Source organism: Pagrus pagrus, assembly GCF_965226575.1.
Source record: "Pagrus pagrus genome assembly, chromosome: 19".
Lineage (NCBI taxonomy): Eukaryota > Metazoa > Chordata > Actinopteri > Spariformes > Sparidae > Pagrus > Pagrus pagrus.
Window position 1 is genome coordinate 12398865 of NC_140203.1, and position 19425 is coordinate 12418289.

Here is a 19425-nt window from a genome sequence, read left to right on the forward strand (position 1 = left end):
ACAACATCTCAGCTCCACCCAGGCTGAGAGAGCAGCTCTGTGTGACCCTTACAAAAAAAGACACACACAAACAAAAGAATATCACACTGAGGATCCGTTAATGAGTCGTCAGCAGTTTTCTACATCGCTAATGTCAGTCATGTTGGCCCTGTCATTCCTCAAGTGGCCTTCTGCCTCGTAAGCGATAGCCTGAGAAAGGGCAGCAATCTTATCATCGGGGGGAGCACACGGAGAGGAGAGCCAGACTGCAGGGACGGCTGCTCGGGGGAAAAGGCACAACACACTCACATATCTGCAAACAGATAATTACTCTGATAGTGGATTAAGATTAATGAGATATGGGGATAAAAAAATCTTAATGTGACATCTGGACACAAAGTCGCGCTGCATGTTCAGATTTAAAGGCCCAGTGGTGCCAACGGTGAAACTTAAAGGTGCCTTGTGTGTGTGTGTATCCTTGAGGTCTAATGAATGTGTTGAATGAGTTTTGTTCCGCATTAATGATATGCAAAACAGACGTTTTATAAAATTTGAAACTTTCCTTGTTCACAACAGTTTCTGCTAGCTTGCAGTCTTCTACTTTGCTGCCTTTGCTGGGTGCATTGCTGCGTTTCTTGGGTGTTACTGCCACCTGTGGAATAATGTGAAACAGTTTGCAGGAATGTGCATTGCATCCCGGCATTTCTGATTGGTCCCTTCTGAGACTAGATTGACTCTTAATTATGCAGATCACAACCACATTTGATTAAAATATTTGCTCTAATAAATTAAATTTGCTGGGAGTTATCAGTACACTGCGCAGATCTTTTGCCTTACTTTTTTTAGGGCAGCCACGAGTCATAATTATTAAAATATTTCACCATATTATGAAAATCAACTTGCAGAGAGACATGAAAAGTGTTTGCAAGCACACCTTTCTTGTTAGCTCACTCAAGGGCAAGTTTCTAAGAGTCGGCTCATGAGCCACATTGTCAGAGAATCAAACCTAAAAAACAAAGTAAATATGTACGGCTGAGAAGGGTAACAAAAATGTGGTTGTTTTTTGATGGAAAGGGCAGCCATGTGGGGAAACTTAGATGTCAGAGTGTCCTTTAAAGCACCATTAGCGCTTTAACAAAAGACACTAAGATGAGCTGAAACAAATGGGTCAATCAAAGGGACGTGGTACGAGCTGACCAGCAGAAATTTTAATTTTACACAAATTTGTAAGTAATGAACCAAAAAAGGTATAACCAGTAATACAATGTCCTACAGCTTTATACACAGAGGCAGCACAGTCCAGCTGTAACAGCTGCCTAGCATTTATATCCCACTCTTATGAGAGCAGCAGCACTCTGATGCGCAGCCTCTTTGGCATATCTCAAGTGGATGCTGTGTCAGTCCTGGGAACCCTAAACAAAGATAAAGCTGCCGTTCCTGATGACTGGAAGGCTGCTGTAGCACAAGAGAGCCCTGGGACGGGGAGAGGGGCCATCAGACAGACGAGGAGGGTTTCACATGAGGTAAAGGCAGCTGTAGCTCGGTATCTTTGCGTGAGGATTAACTGATATCGCAGGCAACGTAACCTCCTTCACTCCAGTTTGTTCTGGTCCCAGATAGTTAGGGGACAGACAGTACAAATGTCCTATCTGGATGTTGTTCCCCACAAATTGCTTTTTATAGCCAGCTTTGCTCAGATGTGCATTTCATCTATTACCTCCTTCACATATACACACACTCACTTGTTTTATTTACTTGTCTGTCTGTCCGTCTTTGTCTGAAATTATTTTATTCATTTATTTTTCTGCATGTCTTTTTCTGACTTTATAAATATCTTAAGTGTTCTAATTGCAAGTAAACACTGAAATCTAATTTTGCACAATAACTTTAAGATAACCACACTGTAATTAGACATCTAAATACTACAGACATTTAAGGAAATTAACCATTCCAATATCCATGCTGCATTAAACACTTTTCAGTGGTATCTACCTCCTCAAAGACATACAAATAAAACAATTTTACCAGCCTCATTTGGACATTAAGAGGCCACATAATCAATTATTGTGCATTATTCATTGTGAAGTATTTGGTAACACTGTTTAAAAAAACACCAAATTAATAAAGTTTGAGTAGAATCAGATTCAAGAACTTTGTTTCACGTGTGCTTATATATTTTTTTTAATTTGGTTTCCGTTGTTAACATTTTCTAGATAAACATTATTATCTAGACTTTTTGTTTTAATAATAACATGTGGCTCTATTTTCTCTACACCTATGAGAAACAACATCATAATTATTAGTATTAGAAAATATAAAAGTAGTGCCTGGCATTACTGAGTTATAAATATACAGTGGATTTGTTTTAATATAATAAGTATTGACACAGTTGTGGCTCCTCATAAACTACACTGCAAACTGAAACTTTGCTTTACCCCTGAGACAGAGGAGCTGGTGTGTTTTATGAATGGATGTTACTTGGAAGATCCCCCTGCAATGAAATATGACCGTGCTCTGGTGTGTGTCCTGTGACAATCTCCATGGTGACTCTGCTGTGTTTGGACCAAATACATTACCTACTGTACCCACCACCCATTTTCTTCCATCTTTAGTAGCACCGACACAAACGAGTGGAAGGCACAAATCCTCACAGAGAAGCCTCCGCAGCCATGAATAACCTGTGATAGCATGTGCACGTATCATCAACAAACAGCTCGCACTGTAACCACATCCATATGGACAGAGCCATCGGTGTAGTGCTGCTCTTCCCTCTGAGGCTGCTGTGCATGTGGTCATGTTTTGCACCTTCCCAGCAGCTGAAGAAAAGCGAGAGAATCCTGCTTTGCCTGGATGATCGACTGTTGTATCTTCTGCAGGAAATAAATTACACGATCATTTGACATGTGGCCAGAGAAAAAATACAGTCGGATGTGATGCTTCTCAGATGTGAGACACCAGTCCATTCCTGATGACAGGAAAAACTCTAGTTTAGTACCAAGTTGGTGATGAATACAACTAAAGATTTATTTATTTTTTAAGTGACAATAACAGTCTTCATTCTAATGAAATCAACAGCACAACTTGTTTAATTTAGCTGGCTTAGCTTGGTTTAGTTTGGTACATTTTAAACACAGAGTATAGTAATGGCAAATGTCAAAAGCAATTCATTAATTATTCATAATGTAGTTAATCTATTACTTTAATTTTACAACACACTTCATATTGCTTCATTTCAGTATTTAACAAGACAACCAAGACTTACACTGTATGCACTTCTAAATATCACATCAGCAATTTCTTAAATGTTTCTAACATAACAGAAATGGATATTTATATTTCACATTAGATGCAAGTGAAAATACTTCTACTTTGCATTTGTTTTCAACGTTATACTATTTTCTTTTTAAATTGACTTCGATATTAAATTAACTATCTTAGTATTAGGTATTATATAGCATGCACTCGAGCTGACATGGACATTTGTTTAGGCGTCCTCACTGAATCTGGATACTCACATTCAAGGCAGTCTAAGCAGTGTGCCAGTGATTTTGCATCTCAGAACATTTATAAGCTATTTCAGTTTTCTCTTGCTGTATCTGCAGGTGATATGTGGTGAGTGAAACTGTGGAACACAGAGGTCTCAAAAACTTCTGCTGATACACTTGCATTGCTACTTTTCCACCAAAAGAGTGCAGCATTGTACATTAATGCCTGGACTATTTTAAAACAGTAATTGTAAGTGATGAACAGGAGGAAATCTGAGCTATATATATATCACAGAACCAGTGGCTCCGGGGCCTTCACTGCACACATAAATTTGGTGTATAATACCATTATTTTTTACAGAGGGGATGAATAATGAGAAGCTGAACGTTTTGGATCGTGCAGCCTCCCGTTAAGATGTGAGTGAACTCAGTTTTGAGGTTCATAGAAAAACCCACACCCACAAGCCTCATTTTTCCACTCACACCAACCACTGGAGCACAAACTGGGAGAACTCCAGACTTTACACCAGCAGGAAGAAACGACATATCGACAAATATGAAGGCCGAGGACGGGGGAACAAAGTGACATCACACAGCCTTCCAAAGCCTGTGGTTACCCAGACCAGGGTTTCGTTAAAATAGCGACAAAATGGACACCGGATAAAGTCTGACCATAGTTCCCCTGATAATTTGACCCCCGTTTAATGGAGCTATATTGTCATCCCATATGTAGCCCTGGTTTTTTAGATCTTAAAAAGATTTTCTTCCAGACACAAGATTCTGATCATTAAAAAGACTTGGAGACCTTTACATTACTCACTAGCCAGAGGAGTGAACTCACACTGAGGCTGCAGGTCTTCTCAGCACATTGCAGAGTCTTCAACTGTTCAATAAGCAGTCAAGTAGTGTGTATGATCCTTCATCCAAGTCCTTCAAAGACTTCAAATGACTTACAGTGTAAAAACCTCCTAAAAATGTCCTTACATCAAGAAAATTAAAGAGGCATTCCGCCAACTTCACTTGTTCTTTTTAACACGTGCATGTGCAATATTTTACATGAGTTAATTCTAGTCTTTGTAATTTATTGTGTTTGGGTATCACTGTCTTGGTTACCACTGTACTGTGCATCACTACTGCCCAAGCAAAATTTCCCCCGGGGCTGTTAAAAAATATCTTTATCTTTTCTCGTAACAAAAAGCTGCATTACAAACTGAGATATAGATTTAGAAGATGTTGTTAGCAGAAAGGGTGGGTCACAAAAATGATGCCATTGGTTGCATTATGGGAAATGTAGGATCTGGCTTTCTGGGAGCTTGATAATGAGAAGCAAAAGTGAAGATCAGGAAATATTTAATTTCAGCAAAACCAGTTGTAGAAGAATCATGCATGAAAGACATTTTGCCACATAAATGTACCGACCTATACATGACATCATGAACTCTCTTTACTTTGTTGTATCGACATGTAACTGACTACAAATGAAGACCACACAGAGTATTGTTTCATTAATATCTGTATTTTACCAACAGTTAATGATGCGTATAGACATATCTCAATACTGTTAAACATTTCATCTGCCAACATGCTCAAAACAGGAAAATCCAGTACACTGCATCATTCTTATACATAATCTGTATCAAATTTAGAGTTCAGTAGGCAATGAAGTAAAAGTTGAAGCTCATCTCTACAGTTAGAGATTATTTCCTCAACTCATTCAATCCATAGCATGACAGAATTATTGAAGGTGGTTGGGGATGATGATGTAGTCACAATCCGGTCCCTCATGGTACCCACCATCTCACACCGCCATCTCCTTCTGCATCCTCCTCAGAGTCTCTTCCTCATCTTACCCTTCTTTTGACCACCTCGTCCAAAGCCTGACTTCTTAACATCTCCGACAAACTGTTTGTTCTTGGCACGGAGTTTCTTCATGCCACCACCCTGCAGGAACTGCTGCTTCTGCTCCTTCTTGCGCTTTTTCAGGATCTGCTGGTTCGTCTTCAGCTCTGAGCGGATTTTTCGGCCTCCGGGCGTATGCTGCGGTGTTGCATGTTTCGGGAAGCTAGGACCTTGCCGACCACGGCCGCGGCCACCACCACGACCACGACCACGACCTGGGACATGGACGATTCAGAAAAAAGGGATTAAGAAAAAGTATTCACAGATTTTTTTGGGGTTACATGTGGACTGAAAAAAAAACCCACTTGTGATGTGACTCATCTTTCTGCTTGGAAATTCAAGCAGACAAATCATTCACATGTTTGAAGGTTGAAGGTTCAAAATAGCAATGTAATATTATGATTTAAAGGAATAGTTCGACATTTTGGGAAACCCATAACATTCTAATATCTGTTCATCAACCATAGCAACGGTTAGCTTAGCACAAAGACTGAAAAAAAATCATCTTCCTGAACCTCACTAATGTCACAATACATATCCTTTGTTTAGTCCGTACAAACAGCATGTAAAAACTACATTTGGCTGCTTGGAGTCTGGAGTTCCTCCTTTAAAACCTAGATAGTAGCCGTTTTTGGGTTTTTGAAGCTTCAGTGACAGTTACCCATGAAGCATTCTCCAAATTAGCTTATATTGTAATTTTGAGTCTGATGAGAGACGAAGACAGGAGGCAAGACATCACCCACTGTCTATTCTATCCCATAATAAGTGATCGTTGAGCAGAAATGCTCCCTCGCTGGGGCGCTTTTCTGCTCGCAGATACAGTTCCGCTCGCTCACATCACAGGCAACCTCCTGCTTTTTATCTGTGCTGGTTTTGAGACTTATTAAACCTCATAAAGAAGCTCAGTTTCTTGCTCTTTATCAGTCTTTTCCCTCTTTGAAAAAACAAAAAACGAAGCATCTGAATATTGATTTGGAAGTCGATTACCACAGCAACGGAAGAAGCTTCAAAGCATTCGGGTCAGCCCTAGTGCAGATGAAATGGATTAGAAGTATTGAGGCTACAGATGCTCTCTTACCTCCTGCTGGCCTCCTCCCTGCTCCCGTTTCTCCATCTGAGCCATCTGCGCCATCAACCTTATATTTCTTCTTCCACTCCTCGTAACTGACATGTTGTTAAGTGATACAACAACTAAATATTGTCAGAGTGAGACAACAGTAACAGCAGTAAGTAAACACATAAAGACTTTTTGTTGGAAGGATACAAGTTCTTCCTGTTCCTTTTGTTGTCGATGACCTGACCACCATCTGTTCTGATCTTCTTCTTCTGATCCCCCTTTCCTGATTCTCTCACAAAGCGCTTCCTCTTACGGTCCCTATAAGTGATACAGAGACACTGTGTTACGGTATGAAAATCAGAAGCAGATTGGTGTCAGAAAGTGGAGAAGAGAAACAGATTCAGAGTGAATTTAAACGCTCACCATTTCATCATGTGTTTGTGCTGGTTGAGCCGCTCTCCCTCATCTCCCATTAGATCCAGGACAGCTGAAGAGGCCTGCTGCTCAAAAGCAGTGCCCTCGCCACCGAGACTTAACCTGACATCACACAGAACACGAACCACGTGTTATAACACAATGTTGACGCGTTTTAATCATGTCTCATTCCCAAGGTTTCATGACTCACCCTCTCTCAGAGTTGAAGTCTTTGGGTCTGTAGGGGATGTAATACTCCTCGTCTTTGCCCGACTGTCTGCTTCTCTTGTTCTTTGGCCAGTCTTCCCCATGTTCCCGCAGGCTTCTTCGTTTTCCACCTACCACTGCAGAGAACACCTCCTGGTGGACACATGGAGAATTACATGTTGAAAGTTGCCATTAGTTTGTATTTAAACTGCTGCGTACAAAATGAGGATCTGCAACAACAGTAAAAGAAATGAGTGGTGCTGCTCTGTCTCAATAAAGTTTGCACACAAGTGTAGTGTGTGTGTGCAAATTTCTTACAGTTTTATACTTGTCTTTTAGAGCTGAACTGATTAGTCAATAAACTGATCAATGGTCGATAAACAGAAGATTAATCGGCATAGTTTCTGATTTGATATTTTGTACAATTTATCTTATAAAATAAGAAAAAATAATTAGCAGATTAATTTATAATGAAAATGATCTATTGCAGCCCTAAGGTCTTGTGACATGTAAGGGATATGGATAATTATATCATCTTATTTCCTACTTCAGTGGTATATGAAATTTTTACCACCTGGATGAGTTACAGATGACTGAAACACGCCGCATGTTTTGGCATCTGGTTTATTCTCAGTGGACCAAAAATACTCAAGAGAAAAAACACTGTGGATTCCTGGTTTCAAATCCTAATGCTACAGAGAAATGAGAGTCTCTTGCCTTTAGATCATCGTCCTCCTCTCTGCCTGTAGAGTGTGTGTAATCGTCGTCAGCTATGGTTGGGTTGATGGGCTGCTGCAGCTGGCTCTCTGCAGCCAGGCTGTCTCTGTGTTTGTTGAATTTGTCCACCAGCTGTGTGTCTTTGGAGCGTTTTTTCCGCATCACCTCACTAGCCTGTGTCTTACTCCGAGAGTTGATTTCAAAGATAGTCTAGAAGAAGACAAAAAGATAAGATTTTTGTTTAAGCAAGAAATTGCAGTACTTTGAGATATCTGCATTATTTTCTACTGCAACTTACTGATTTGGATCTGTAGCCTTTGATTGCATCAACCAACTGAAGGCGATCCAGTTCCATTTTCTCCAAACCCGACCCTGAAACAAGATTAATCAAAGCATATTACCAACTACTGCCTGTATCATCATCCCTTTTCTCTTCACAGCTCATCCTCCTCCAAACTGACCTAGTAGTGGATGAACGGCCATGACGGACATATCTGTGCTTTTAACCCGTCTGATGGATTCCGTTGAGGGGTTTGGTCGAGACTTGAGATACTGCTTGTAGGCGTTCTCTGAGACACGATGCAGGTTCTCCAGGTCGTGGGAGTTTTCGTGAGCCGTGATCAGATGAGAACTTTCGTCATCCAGGATACTCTGAGGGACCCGACCAAACACACCTTCCGAATCTGGAGATTGGATGGGGAGGTTTTAAAATTAGAGACAGTGATAGAAGAAAGGCAAAGACTGTGATGCATAATAAGTCCACTGGCAGCTTTAGATGTATAAAACAAGTCAAAGTCTACCTTGTTTGTGTTCAGGTGTGGCGAACTGAACAGGCCTTCCAAGGAAGAGGTGAAGGTCGTAGACTAAAGGCATCTCATCTTGACAAATCATACTGTAGGCTCTGCCACTGCGGCCAGCACGTCCCACACGGCCTGATGGGAAAAGACAGGTGATGACCAAATAATCCTCATTTATCATATCAAACTCATCACTTCTTCTTCCTCTAATTAAAATTTGGTAAAAATGAAAGAAAAATACTTTGATTAGGGGTAAATAGAAGTCTTAATTTAGTGCATAAGCAGCTCACCAACTCTGTGCAGGAATAGCTTAGGCTTGGAGGGGAAGTTGTAGTTGATGACATTGTCCAGCAGGGGGATGTCTATACCACGAGCAGCGACATCAGTCACAATCAGGACCATGGCTTTCCGATGCACGAACTTCCCGATGTTGATCTTCCTGGCGGTCTGATCGAGAGAGCTGTAGATGTAGGCACACTCCACACCTTCTGAAGTCAGCAGCTGGAGATGAAAACACAAGCAATTTAGCATAAATCAAAGCTGATGTTTTAAAACTTTAAAACTACACGGAAAGAGAGACAAGACTGCTATTTGTATCTTACCTCCTTGAGGTACTCTACATGGTGTTTAGTGGCTACAAAAACCACAGTCTGTTCATGAATCTTCACTACGCTCCTCAGCATATAAAGCAGCAGTGCCTGCTTGTCGTCCACACGCACGTGGAAGAATGACAGCTGAGGGAAAAACAGGAGAAATTAGGATTCTGTGAGCACATTGTGCACCTGTAACAGTCATTTCTGAGGAATGAATACACAAGTTATTCTGATGACTTCCTTAGTCATCAAGGTAGTTTGAGTCTTTAAAGATCACATGAAGGATGCAGGACACTTAAGTTGTTTTAATATCAGGGTCACTTTTTTATTCTACATGTCTAAACCATCAGTTCAAGGCCAGTTTTTTATGAACAAACCTTCCATTTAAATGACTAAATAATTAGTAAGAGAGGTCTGGTTTCTACCTATTGAGCATATCTTAAACTTGTTTTATCACAATAAGAGTATGAATTAATTTAAAAAACGAAAGTTTTCCTCTTTAAAAACACTTCAATAACTGGAACAATTTCAAATTATCTGAATTTTCTTGCCAATTCTGTCATGTTTGTTCAAATGCGTCCAGAGCAGCAACAATTAGTTGATCGAAATAAAATTAAAGACCAACTATTTTCCTCAAAAATGTTGGTTCCAGATTCTTAAATGTGAGGATTTGCTGCTTTTCTTTGTCATCTATGATATTAGATGAAGAGTCTTTGGGTTTTGGACTGTTAGTTTCACAAAAGATGCAATTTGAAGACATCACTTGGGACTCATTTGTCACAATTTGACATTTTATAGACTTAACTACTTATCATTTAATCATGAAAATAATCTGCAGATAAATCAATAATGAAAATAATCATTATTTGCAGCCCTTTTTTTATTTTTTTTTTATTTACCTCGATCTGGTCACTGAGCTTAGAATCAACATCCAAACGGATCAACACTGGTTCAGTCAACCCTGGAAATAAAAAGAAATATATATATATTTAGTTAGCTTGAATCTTGGGCAGTCAGTGTGAAGATCTTATGATCTTCGGTCAGTCAGTGTGACAAAACTGACCTGCTCTAGCAAACTCCACCAGCAGTTTGGGCAGAGTGGCAGAGAACAGCAGAGTCTGTCTGTTGTCTGGAAGCCTGCGGATGATCTCCTGAAGCTGCTCGGCAAAACCCATTTCAAACAGCCTGAGCAAAGGGAGAGCACCAGCATATTAACACATAAATGCATGCGAGTGAATCGGAGCTGTGAATTAGAAATATGACACCTTTCTCACCTGTCAGCCTCATCAAACACCACGTACTCCACATTGTGCAACTTCAGGTTCATATCTGTGACAACATGCATGAGACGACCGGGGGTACCGATGATTCTGAGGGGAAGAAGCACAGAGATCAGGACTAAAACATGCAGTAAATGATGGGGAGAAACCAGGTTGTCAGTCAGAACTATGATGAAACACTCACATGTCAGGGTTTTCATGAAGAGCAGCAAACTGATCGTCCATGCTGGAAAAGAGCAGAGAGATGTACATTCACCCCAGAGTTAAAGGATCTCAGAGTACAATGGGAATATAGGGACATCGCTCACCTGTCTCCACCGAGGATCAAGGCAGTCCTGAGGCCGGTGAATTTTCCCAACTATAACACAAAAATGCAGTGAGAAGAAAACATCAGAGACAGGTTCTCCAAAGGCATCACAGAGCAATTAAACAGTGATTCAAGATTAGATTATCATCAGTCTGACCTCTTTCGTGAATTTCATGGTCTGCAGGGCCAACTCCCTGGTCGGGGTCATGATGAGGGCCCGGGCTCCCGTTTGGGCTTGAGGGGCTTTCAGCTTCTCAAACATGGGCACCAGGAAGGCAGCCGTCTTACCACTGCCAGTCCTGGCCATGGCTACCATATCTTTACCATCCAAAATCACCGGGATAGTCTGAAATGGTGAAGAGAAGAATTGGGTGTGAAATACTGTGCAGTTAATAGTTGCAAATGTCTGATTACGGGATCCTGAAGTGGTGCTGACTTACCTTTCTTTGGATCGGGGTAGGGACTTTGTAACCCTTCTTCATGACACCTTTATAAACAGGGTAGCTGAGACCTGAAATCGTACATGATTTAGTTAAACAATATTGCCTCTGGGCAATAATGGATCAGACTTTACTTAAAGTTTTCTTTTTATCTAAAATGAAATATATACACAGGTAGATTTCAACACTGTGAGTAACCAGTGGACATGCAGCCCTATCTTTGGACTCTTCACTGGGTCTTACCCATGGACTGAAAGCCTCCAGACTTCTTCTTCTTCTTGTTTTGGGCTCTGACCAGCTCCCTCATGTCAGGCTCCACATCTGACGGGTATTCTGATGAGGCGGGGAACCTCGGCAGTTTCCTCCCCGGCTGTGAGACCAACAAGAAAACAGAAAAATAACTTGGTTAACACAGAAACTTTCCGCCTTCAGCATATAAATGTGACAAAGGAGATGGACGTTAAAGGATTGACTGATTGATTCACAAACTTTTCTGCTGACTGACTAAAAAAATTACCAAACTGTTTAGGGCACATATCCATAACATAACATAACATAACATATCCCAAGGTAGGTAAAGTGTTATAATACCAAAAGTAATGAAGATAACATAGTGAATGTAGATTTAAATGCATGGATGGAACAATGGGTTACTTGCGTTATTGTACCAATGTACACGTGTCAGAATATGTGTAATTACATGTAAAGTGACAGAGATTAAAGGATGACTTCACTCCAAAATGTCAATTCTGTCATCATCCACCCTCATGCCGATGGAAAGTTGGGTCAAGTTTCCCAGTCCACAAAACATTTATGGAGCTTCACCGTAAAATATTGTAGCAGAATTCTTTTAAATAACTGAAGTAGATGGGGTACTTTTTAATACAGCTCATCCATTGTAATCCAAATCTCCAAAAGTTTCAGTGAACAGTCAAGACTTTGACTTAAATAAGGGTGTAAAAAAAAAAAACCATCTTCAACAATCGATTTTGGATCTAGGGGCTTGCAGAGACTTGGATTAGGACACACAAGCTGTATGTAGCCATTTTATGATTTATTACGTTGTTTGTTTACATTAAAAAAACAAGTCTCCATATATTTCAGTCATTTAAAAGAATTCTGCAACAATATTTTACTGTGAAGCTTCAGAAATGTTTTGTTGATCACTTCACTTTAACTTGACTTTCCATCGGCATGATAATGACACATTTGTCATTTTTGGGTGAACTTATCCTTCAAACAGATGTGGTGACATCTAAATACGCAGTGATTCGTATATGGAAGAATTATGGGATTATTTATATGAATGTATATTCCAACTATTATTGACACTTCTAACATGTATAAAGAAAGGGGGCATCCGGATTTGAACCGGGGACCTCTTGATCTGCAGTCAAATGCTCTACCACTGAGCTATACCCCCTGACGAATACAACTGAGGTAGTTACACAACATCTGCTGTAACACAACTGCTATTAACAATAGGTATGGATATTACGTATTAATATATCAAACACGGGCAGAATAAGTTGTTTAAAAGTGTTGTTTCCTTACAGAATCATCGTCTTTAACTTCAGCAGCCAGCTCGATGTCTCCGCTGTCAGAGTCCGCCTCTGGCTCTCTGCCGCCTGTGTGCCTCTTCTTCTTCGTCAGTTTCTTCTTCCTCTGCGCCATCTTCAAAGCTTTAAACCTCTTTCAAGACTGTGGCCGGTAACTTCTCCGTACAATTTATGACACAAAACGGCTTCAAAGTAGCGTTGAACACAGCTCACAGCATCTCAGCACACAACAACACGGTAGGCAGACATGTTGGACACACGTGTGAGCTTCTTCTTCTTCTTCTACGTCTTCTTCTATACTTCCGGTTTGTGAGACTGCTGGTGAAGCTCAGCACCGCCATCTACTGGCTCCACACAGAGGTGCAGCCAGTGTACTACTCACTGTAATCTATGATTATGTATATTTTACTCCACCTCCACTTCCTCTGAGGCGATTATATTGTATGTTGTGTAATTTCTATTATCTTTAACTCTTTCCAACGGCTCACAGCAGCGTGTTTGATGTAACAATATCTCATTTACTGACAGAGGATGCAGATGTGATAATCTGTACCCTACTTCAAAGCCAATAATGCAACAACCGTGTAACAGAATTTTCCGCTCTTGCTTTTTCCATCACCCTCAAACTCCAAATTGATACAATGAATTCAGCACAGAAGACTGATATTTTGTTTGAGATCTACAAGCCTTTGTTAACATAGGCAGCGGAGCTCCATCCCAACTTCTGATCTGCAGATTTCAGGCGCTTTTGGTTCAAAAGATCTCATGTGCCTTTTCTTTTTTGTTATTTTTTATTTCTTGTCAAACTAGCTCATTTCTGTTTTTGCAAGAGTGGAGTGACATCCGTCTTTAAATGTATTCAGCCATAGTTTGATCCATTTATTGGCCGTATCGAACCGGAGAGGAAGGTTTTTTTCACGTGCTAACTTTAAAGAAACTGACATTTTGCTGTTCATCTGATTTTGAGAGAGAATAAACACACAGCATCCTCACCTTATATTGTGTTATCATTTCTATGTGTAGACTTGTAATGCAGACACAGATCTCTTGCAGCAGTCTTAATGCGAGTATATATTCCACCTTCATTTCTTTCTATGATGCTGAGATGTATGATACACAGTCCAATCCTAATTTAAGGGTGCAATATGTAAGATTTTTGAGTGAATATATCAAGACTTTCCATTAAACATATCAGGTTTATTGCACCACAAACATCACTGGAAATTATCCTGAGGTCTCCTTAAAAATAGTCAGTGGTTTCACACTTACAAATGTTGTAACGCAGTCACACACTGTGGTCACCGGCTTGGCAGCAATGTGAATGACATGTACAAATACAAACATATCAGTGGTTTGCAGAAACCCTAACCCTGGCAGTCTAACTGCCAACGTTTTGTTCTGGTGACTAGGCTGAAACAATACAAATTACTCACTAAATATATCAAAGTGATTTCCGTGTATTTAGTGCATGATGTGGCAAGAGGAGCTGGCAGTATGTCTTGCAGCACCAGTGTAACACATACCTGCAAATTCATATTCAAGTCATTAGGTTGCACGTGATGTAAAAATAATCTCAGTTATTGTCTGATGAAAATGAATAATGTTGTTTTTTTACCTAGAGTTGATAAAAGTGTCTGACTGACGTTGATCTATTCATTATTATTCATTATTTGATTTGAGGAATTTAGTTACAGGAATGGGGAGATCATTTTCACTGTTTCAGCCCACTATGTAAGCGTTAATGTGGGATAACGTCGGGTGAGTGAACATGTGTTTAAAAAATCAGTTGAAAAGTTAAATTGTGTTTTTTTTTTAAGTGAAGATGTTTTTTAACAAAAATATGTTTAAAAACACACAAAGGTGTTAAAATGTGTTTTAAAAGATGTTAAAAACATACACAAAGATTGTGTCTTAAAAAAATATTTGAGCACATTCACAGATAAAGATGTTTAAGATGTTTTAAAAAGTAAAGATGTGTATGACATTTATTGTTGAAACCTTTTTTTAGGATTAAGAGTTTAAGAGTTCTCTTAGGGGAGGCCCACTATCCCACACTTTGAAAACCCCTGCACTATGCTAATTTTGGGATTCTGCACTTTAAGTGCCATATTTATTACACACGCGCTAAACTAAATAAGTCATTGTTTGGCTCAAAGCCGTATTTTGTCATTCCCTGTCAAATAATACCACGTTGCTGCCGATGACACAACAAAACAGAGCTCTGCATCCATTCATAAATATTACCCTGCAGCTTAAAATCGAATATCCTCCCGTGACAGCTTTGACTTAAAATTAATCTTGCACAACCAGTTGAATCTGAAAGGGGATTTTCTGATTTTGCCTAAAGGCTAGGATGAGTAATTTTGTCAAAAAATTGTGGTCCTTGGTAGCATCCAATAATCCATGCACTCACTCCTTCTGCACATTGATTATTGGGCAGTTAAAATGTCACTGACATATTCCACATGTGGTTTCATTAAAATGTGTGGTGCGGCCAGCTGCTGCTGAAGAAAACAGCTGCCCAAGACATCAAAAACCAAATGAATTCGGAGACGTGCTGTATGTTTTTCATGAGCATCCAAGAACTCAACTGTGTTTTTCTTCTTATTTCTCATAAACATAATTTCTGTTTGATCTCATCGCAATGTTTTTTATGATGTGTATCATTAATGAAAACCAACATATAAAGAGTGGATCTGATAATAAAGCACATTTTCTTTTGGTTGGTACATAAAGCTTACAGGACTTTTTGCATTCGCTCGCAACTTTCTGTTGTTTACGAGCAGCCACAGTTGAATTTTCCAAATCACCCAGTGGAAATGTGTCCTTTGGATGATAACACTGACACTCATATGGCAGCCAAAACGTGCAGTGTTTCAAGGCAGTGGGCTGATGTACAGTAAATAAGTCAACACCATGGCAACAGCCCCTGAGCCAATGCCATTCATATTCCCTCAAAGAGCCCGGCTGCAGTGGCCTGGAGCCAAATCTGTTCAGGGGAGCTGAGAGGGGGAAGTGGGGTATGCAGGCGGGAAATAGTTGTGGGAAGCCACGTATAGGATCCGCTTTTGTTTTTAAAGGTGATTTAAGTGATAAAGCCTGAGGGGATTAAGATATGACGCTGGCAGGGATGAGAAGGTTGTGGTGGTTTCGACTTGGCGTTGACATAAACCGGGTGTTGGCATCAGTGTGCTATCAGGTCAGCCTCCAAAGCTCCTGGCAGAGTCTTAAAATCTCAATTTCCTCACTATGTCAAGCCCTCATGTTAAAAAGCATGCTCCTGAATCACTGCTTCATCTCCACATGATGTTTTTCAGGCAGTGTATTATCTGACAGTGCTTTCTTATTTATGAGGCTTTTAATGCTTCTGTCAATGTGTATCATAGCCTTATGAAAGAAATTAGAGCAGCGTGTTTTAATTTTCCGTTTGGGAGTGTGGCTGGATAACGCCCCGCCTCTTACAAATCCCCTGAGAGCCCTGCCATTGATTTCACAAAGTGTAACGATAAGATCCGTAAATGACAAACATACATAGATTTATGAGCACTTACTGTAGCTAAGCTGAGCTATATAGGGGACTTACAGCAGAGCATCTGACCTTTCAAAAATCCGCGGCGTAAACTTGAGTCAGGTGGTTTCAGATAGGACACAAATACGCTGGTTCATGAAGCAATCAGTGACCTAATGGGCACTGAATGAAAGTCATTAAGAAAACAGATGTCAACATGTCTCAGGTTGGATTTTTGTAAGGATGTCCTCCAGCAGAGTGTGTATGTGTGCAGCAGATGCCGCCTCTAAGCCTCTGAGATTTAGGGGAATGTTTAAATTAAGAGATTATTGAGCTGATGGTTTGTAAAGCTAAGCCTTTAAATGGGGGTAGCAGTTAAATATTCTTCCACTCTATCTGTGTCGATTTAATTATTTATCAAGCGCTCTATAAAGGGCTGGCCGTGGGTTCAGTTGGCCCTTTAAAAATAGTCCAAACATCCAATTAGCATTGCGAGTGATGTGTTGCTGCATATCAGGCAGCCTTGTCCCTCAAGCAAGCCTTCCGAATGCTGGTATGATTTTCCATGCCAGACAATGTACATCCAAGAGGCAAATTAATCTCAGAGATCTGATAAGGGCTTCTCTGTAAAGTTAGAAATGGCTGCATGGGAGGAAGTATCAGCTTTGGAGTCGCATCGCAGTGAAAGATTACATCCTAAAATGTGGGATTTACTGTGAATGTCTGAACTGTAAAAACTGCTGAGAGACAAATCAGAAACTGAAATTCAAGAGAAACAAATCCTCAAACATTTTGTCCCTCAGCTAGGTTGTGCATATACCTCTGGATCAGCAACCAGTGTGCGTCAAGCATCTGTGAATAACCCGGTGAGGAGGACAGTAGGTCTCAAGGCAGCTGAAGAGAGAGAGGGTCAGAGCCTGGTCTTGGGCTCGCTGGGGCTGGCATGGCACTGCGAACGTGATAGTGCCACCCCCAGTGACAGCAGCAGATGGTGAGCGGGCCCCTGGCTTTACCCACAGGGCTCCCGGGCAGGGAGACAGAGCAGCCATGCACAAAATACAAGGCCACTGATTGGACGGTGCCTCTTAAGATGCCACAGGCCGATAAGATTCTGAGAGGGGCAGCGCTTACACACTTGAGAAGTCGTATAATTATGTTAACCCGGTAGTTTCTCCGGACCCTTCATGGTAGACATTGTAGTTTATGAGGTCAGTAAATGGGGAGCCTCAGTCGGGCATTGGCTGGATTGCAAGCCATTGAAAAAATGTGTAAAAGGTGTCAGGAAATTCTGTATTTTTGTTACTGTACTGCATTTTTAATCTTTTTGCTTTGCTTTTCTTTTCTTCTGTCTAGCTTTACATTTTAGCATAGCATCTTGATATTAAGTGCAGTGCATCTGGGGCTTGTGCATGCACAAATTATAACACACGTTAAAGAAAACAAGTAGTCATTTGAATAAAATATGGGAATGTATCAATTACAATATGTCCATGCATTACTAATTTATGCAAAGCAAAAAAGAAAAAAGCATTGTTATCTATGTGAGTACATAAAAAGAGTGTGAATTCATGTAGTAAGTGAGTGCACTCAAACCTGCATGTATGTAATTTCTCTCTAAACGCTGGGGACCATAATTTAAAGGGCCATGAATCAAAAATTCAGAAGTGCTTACTTTTCCACAAATGGAGCTAAGCCTTTTGCTGAGATGTCTCCTTTGCTGTATAAGGAGAATCCGGCTTTGCGCTCCCTTTAGTGTAAAACTGCCGAGGCACATACATCCGGTCAAACTTTCAATTACTTGATATTCTGGGTGCTAAAAGGCAGTTTCCCTTCAAGGCTTCAGCGGTTAATCTTACAGCTTGTGCCAGCATTAAGGCGATAATCATGGCACATGTGACAAAAAGCACAAATAACTTGCCCCAAAGGGAGGCAGACCCTTGAGAAGAGACCCCTGAGGATTTCTCCAACCAGCCCATATTGGTTTGAGTCCCTGAAAGTGAAGTCTCAAACATCGCTCATCTTCATGTAGTCCCTGGATTTTTGTTTTGCACATAGCTGCACATAGCCTGCAGAATATATCTTCATGTTGTTGAGTATTGTGGTCAAACACTACTGGATTACTGCTCATTAACTCTGCAGAGAACCCGCTGGGCTGTGGCTAATACACGAGACTTAATGGCCATTTCCAGTCTCATCTCCTCTACACTTTCAGGGGAGGGTTATATGCGATGACAGATGCCCAGAATTAAAGCTCACAGAGCAGAATTAACTTTTCATGTATTTCCTTCTCACGTCCTTGTTGTTTCTTGTTGGTCGCTGCTCGCGCGGCCTCGGGGCTCTCTTCTTCTTCTTCTGGTGTCTTAATTGCAATTTCATCAAGAATTTAAAGCCATGTAGCCTTCCCTATTCTCGTCACTGTCACTCCAAACTAGCCACCGCAGGGGACTTCAAGGGTATTTAAAGCAGCTATTGTGTGTCATGAGATAAGTCAGGAGCAGCTTGGGGAAGACTCACTTTCATCCTTGTGGTACTGCCGGACCTCCTCTCACCCCCCCTTCCTCCGAATCCATCCTTCTCTCGCTCTCTTTCATGGCTTTATCACTCAAAGGCTCAAGCAGCTCAGCAGAATATAAATGCATAAAGGCAGTGAGATGGGGAAAGAGGGAAAAGGTTGAGACAAAATTGTATGGGCACATCAGCATTGGGACTTTTACTGGGACTGCTCTTTTATGCTCCACACCACTCAGTTGGGTCGTGTTGATGCAATATGAAAATTTCACATTACAGATTCATCACTCGTCTCCATGACTAATGGGAATCTGGAGATGCTGAGTTGTGCGTGTGCTATTGTAAGTCAATAAAAGATGAGGCTTTTATTGTGGGAAGGGTTCGAGCAAAATGTCACATCCTGGGAGTATTTTTACTGCCTTGCAGAGAGTGAGATGGAGAGACTGGTGCCACTCTCGTGTTTGTACAGGAAATATGAAGCTACAGCCAGCAGCTGGTTAGCTTAGCTTAGCACAAAGACTGGAACCAGGGGAAGTCCCAAGGTAACAAAATCCACCTTCTTTTACCTCTAATGGCCCAGACACACCAAACCCACATCAAAAAACAAGTGGCGACGAAGGCTGACAGTTGTGTCGCCTCGCGTCGCCTGAGTCTCAGCCAAAAAGCTGCACTTAA

General features: G+C 40.8%; 1 protein-coding gene across 1 annotated transcript; it reads right to left on the reverse strand.

The window, feature by feature from the left end:
* Positions 1 to 4959: 4959 nt before the first annotated feature.
* Positions 4960 to 13002, reverse strand: ddx54 (DEAD (Asp-Glu-Ala-Asp) box polypeptide 54). Its single transcript, XM_084382380.1, has 20 exons — positions 12730 to 13002; positions 11419 to 11545; positions 11176 to 11246; positions 10893 to 11081; positions 10737 to 10786; positions 10613 to 10654; positions 10423 to 10518; positions 10212 to 10333; positions 10048 to 10109; positions 9158 to 9289; positions 8846 to 9056; positions 8559 to 8690; positions 8220 to 8441; positions 8057 to 8130; positions 7759 to 7968; positions 7046 to 7194; positions 6844 to 6957; positions 6628 to 6738; positions 6442 to 6527; positions 4960 to 5578 (listed from the first exon to the last, which is right to left on the reverse strand). The coding sequence occupies exons 1-20, from the start codon at positions 12847 to 12849 to the stop codon at positions 5292 to 5294; spliced, it is 2607 nt and encodes an 868-aa protein (XP_084238506.1). The 5' UTR covers positions 12850 to 13002; the 3' UTR covers positions 4960 to 5291.
* Positions 13003 to 19425: the final 6423 nt, after the last annotated feature.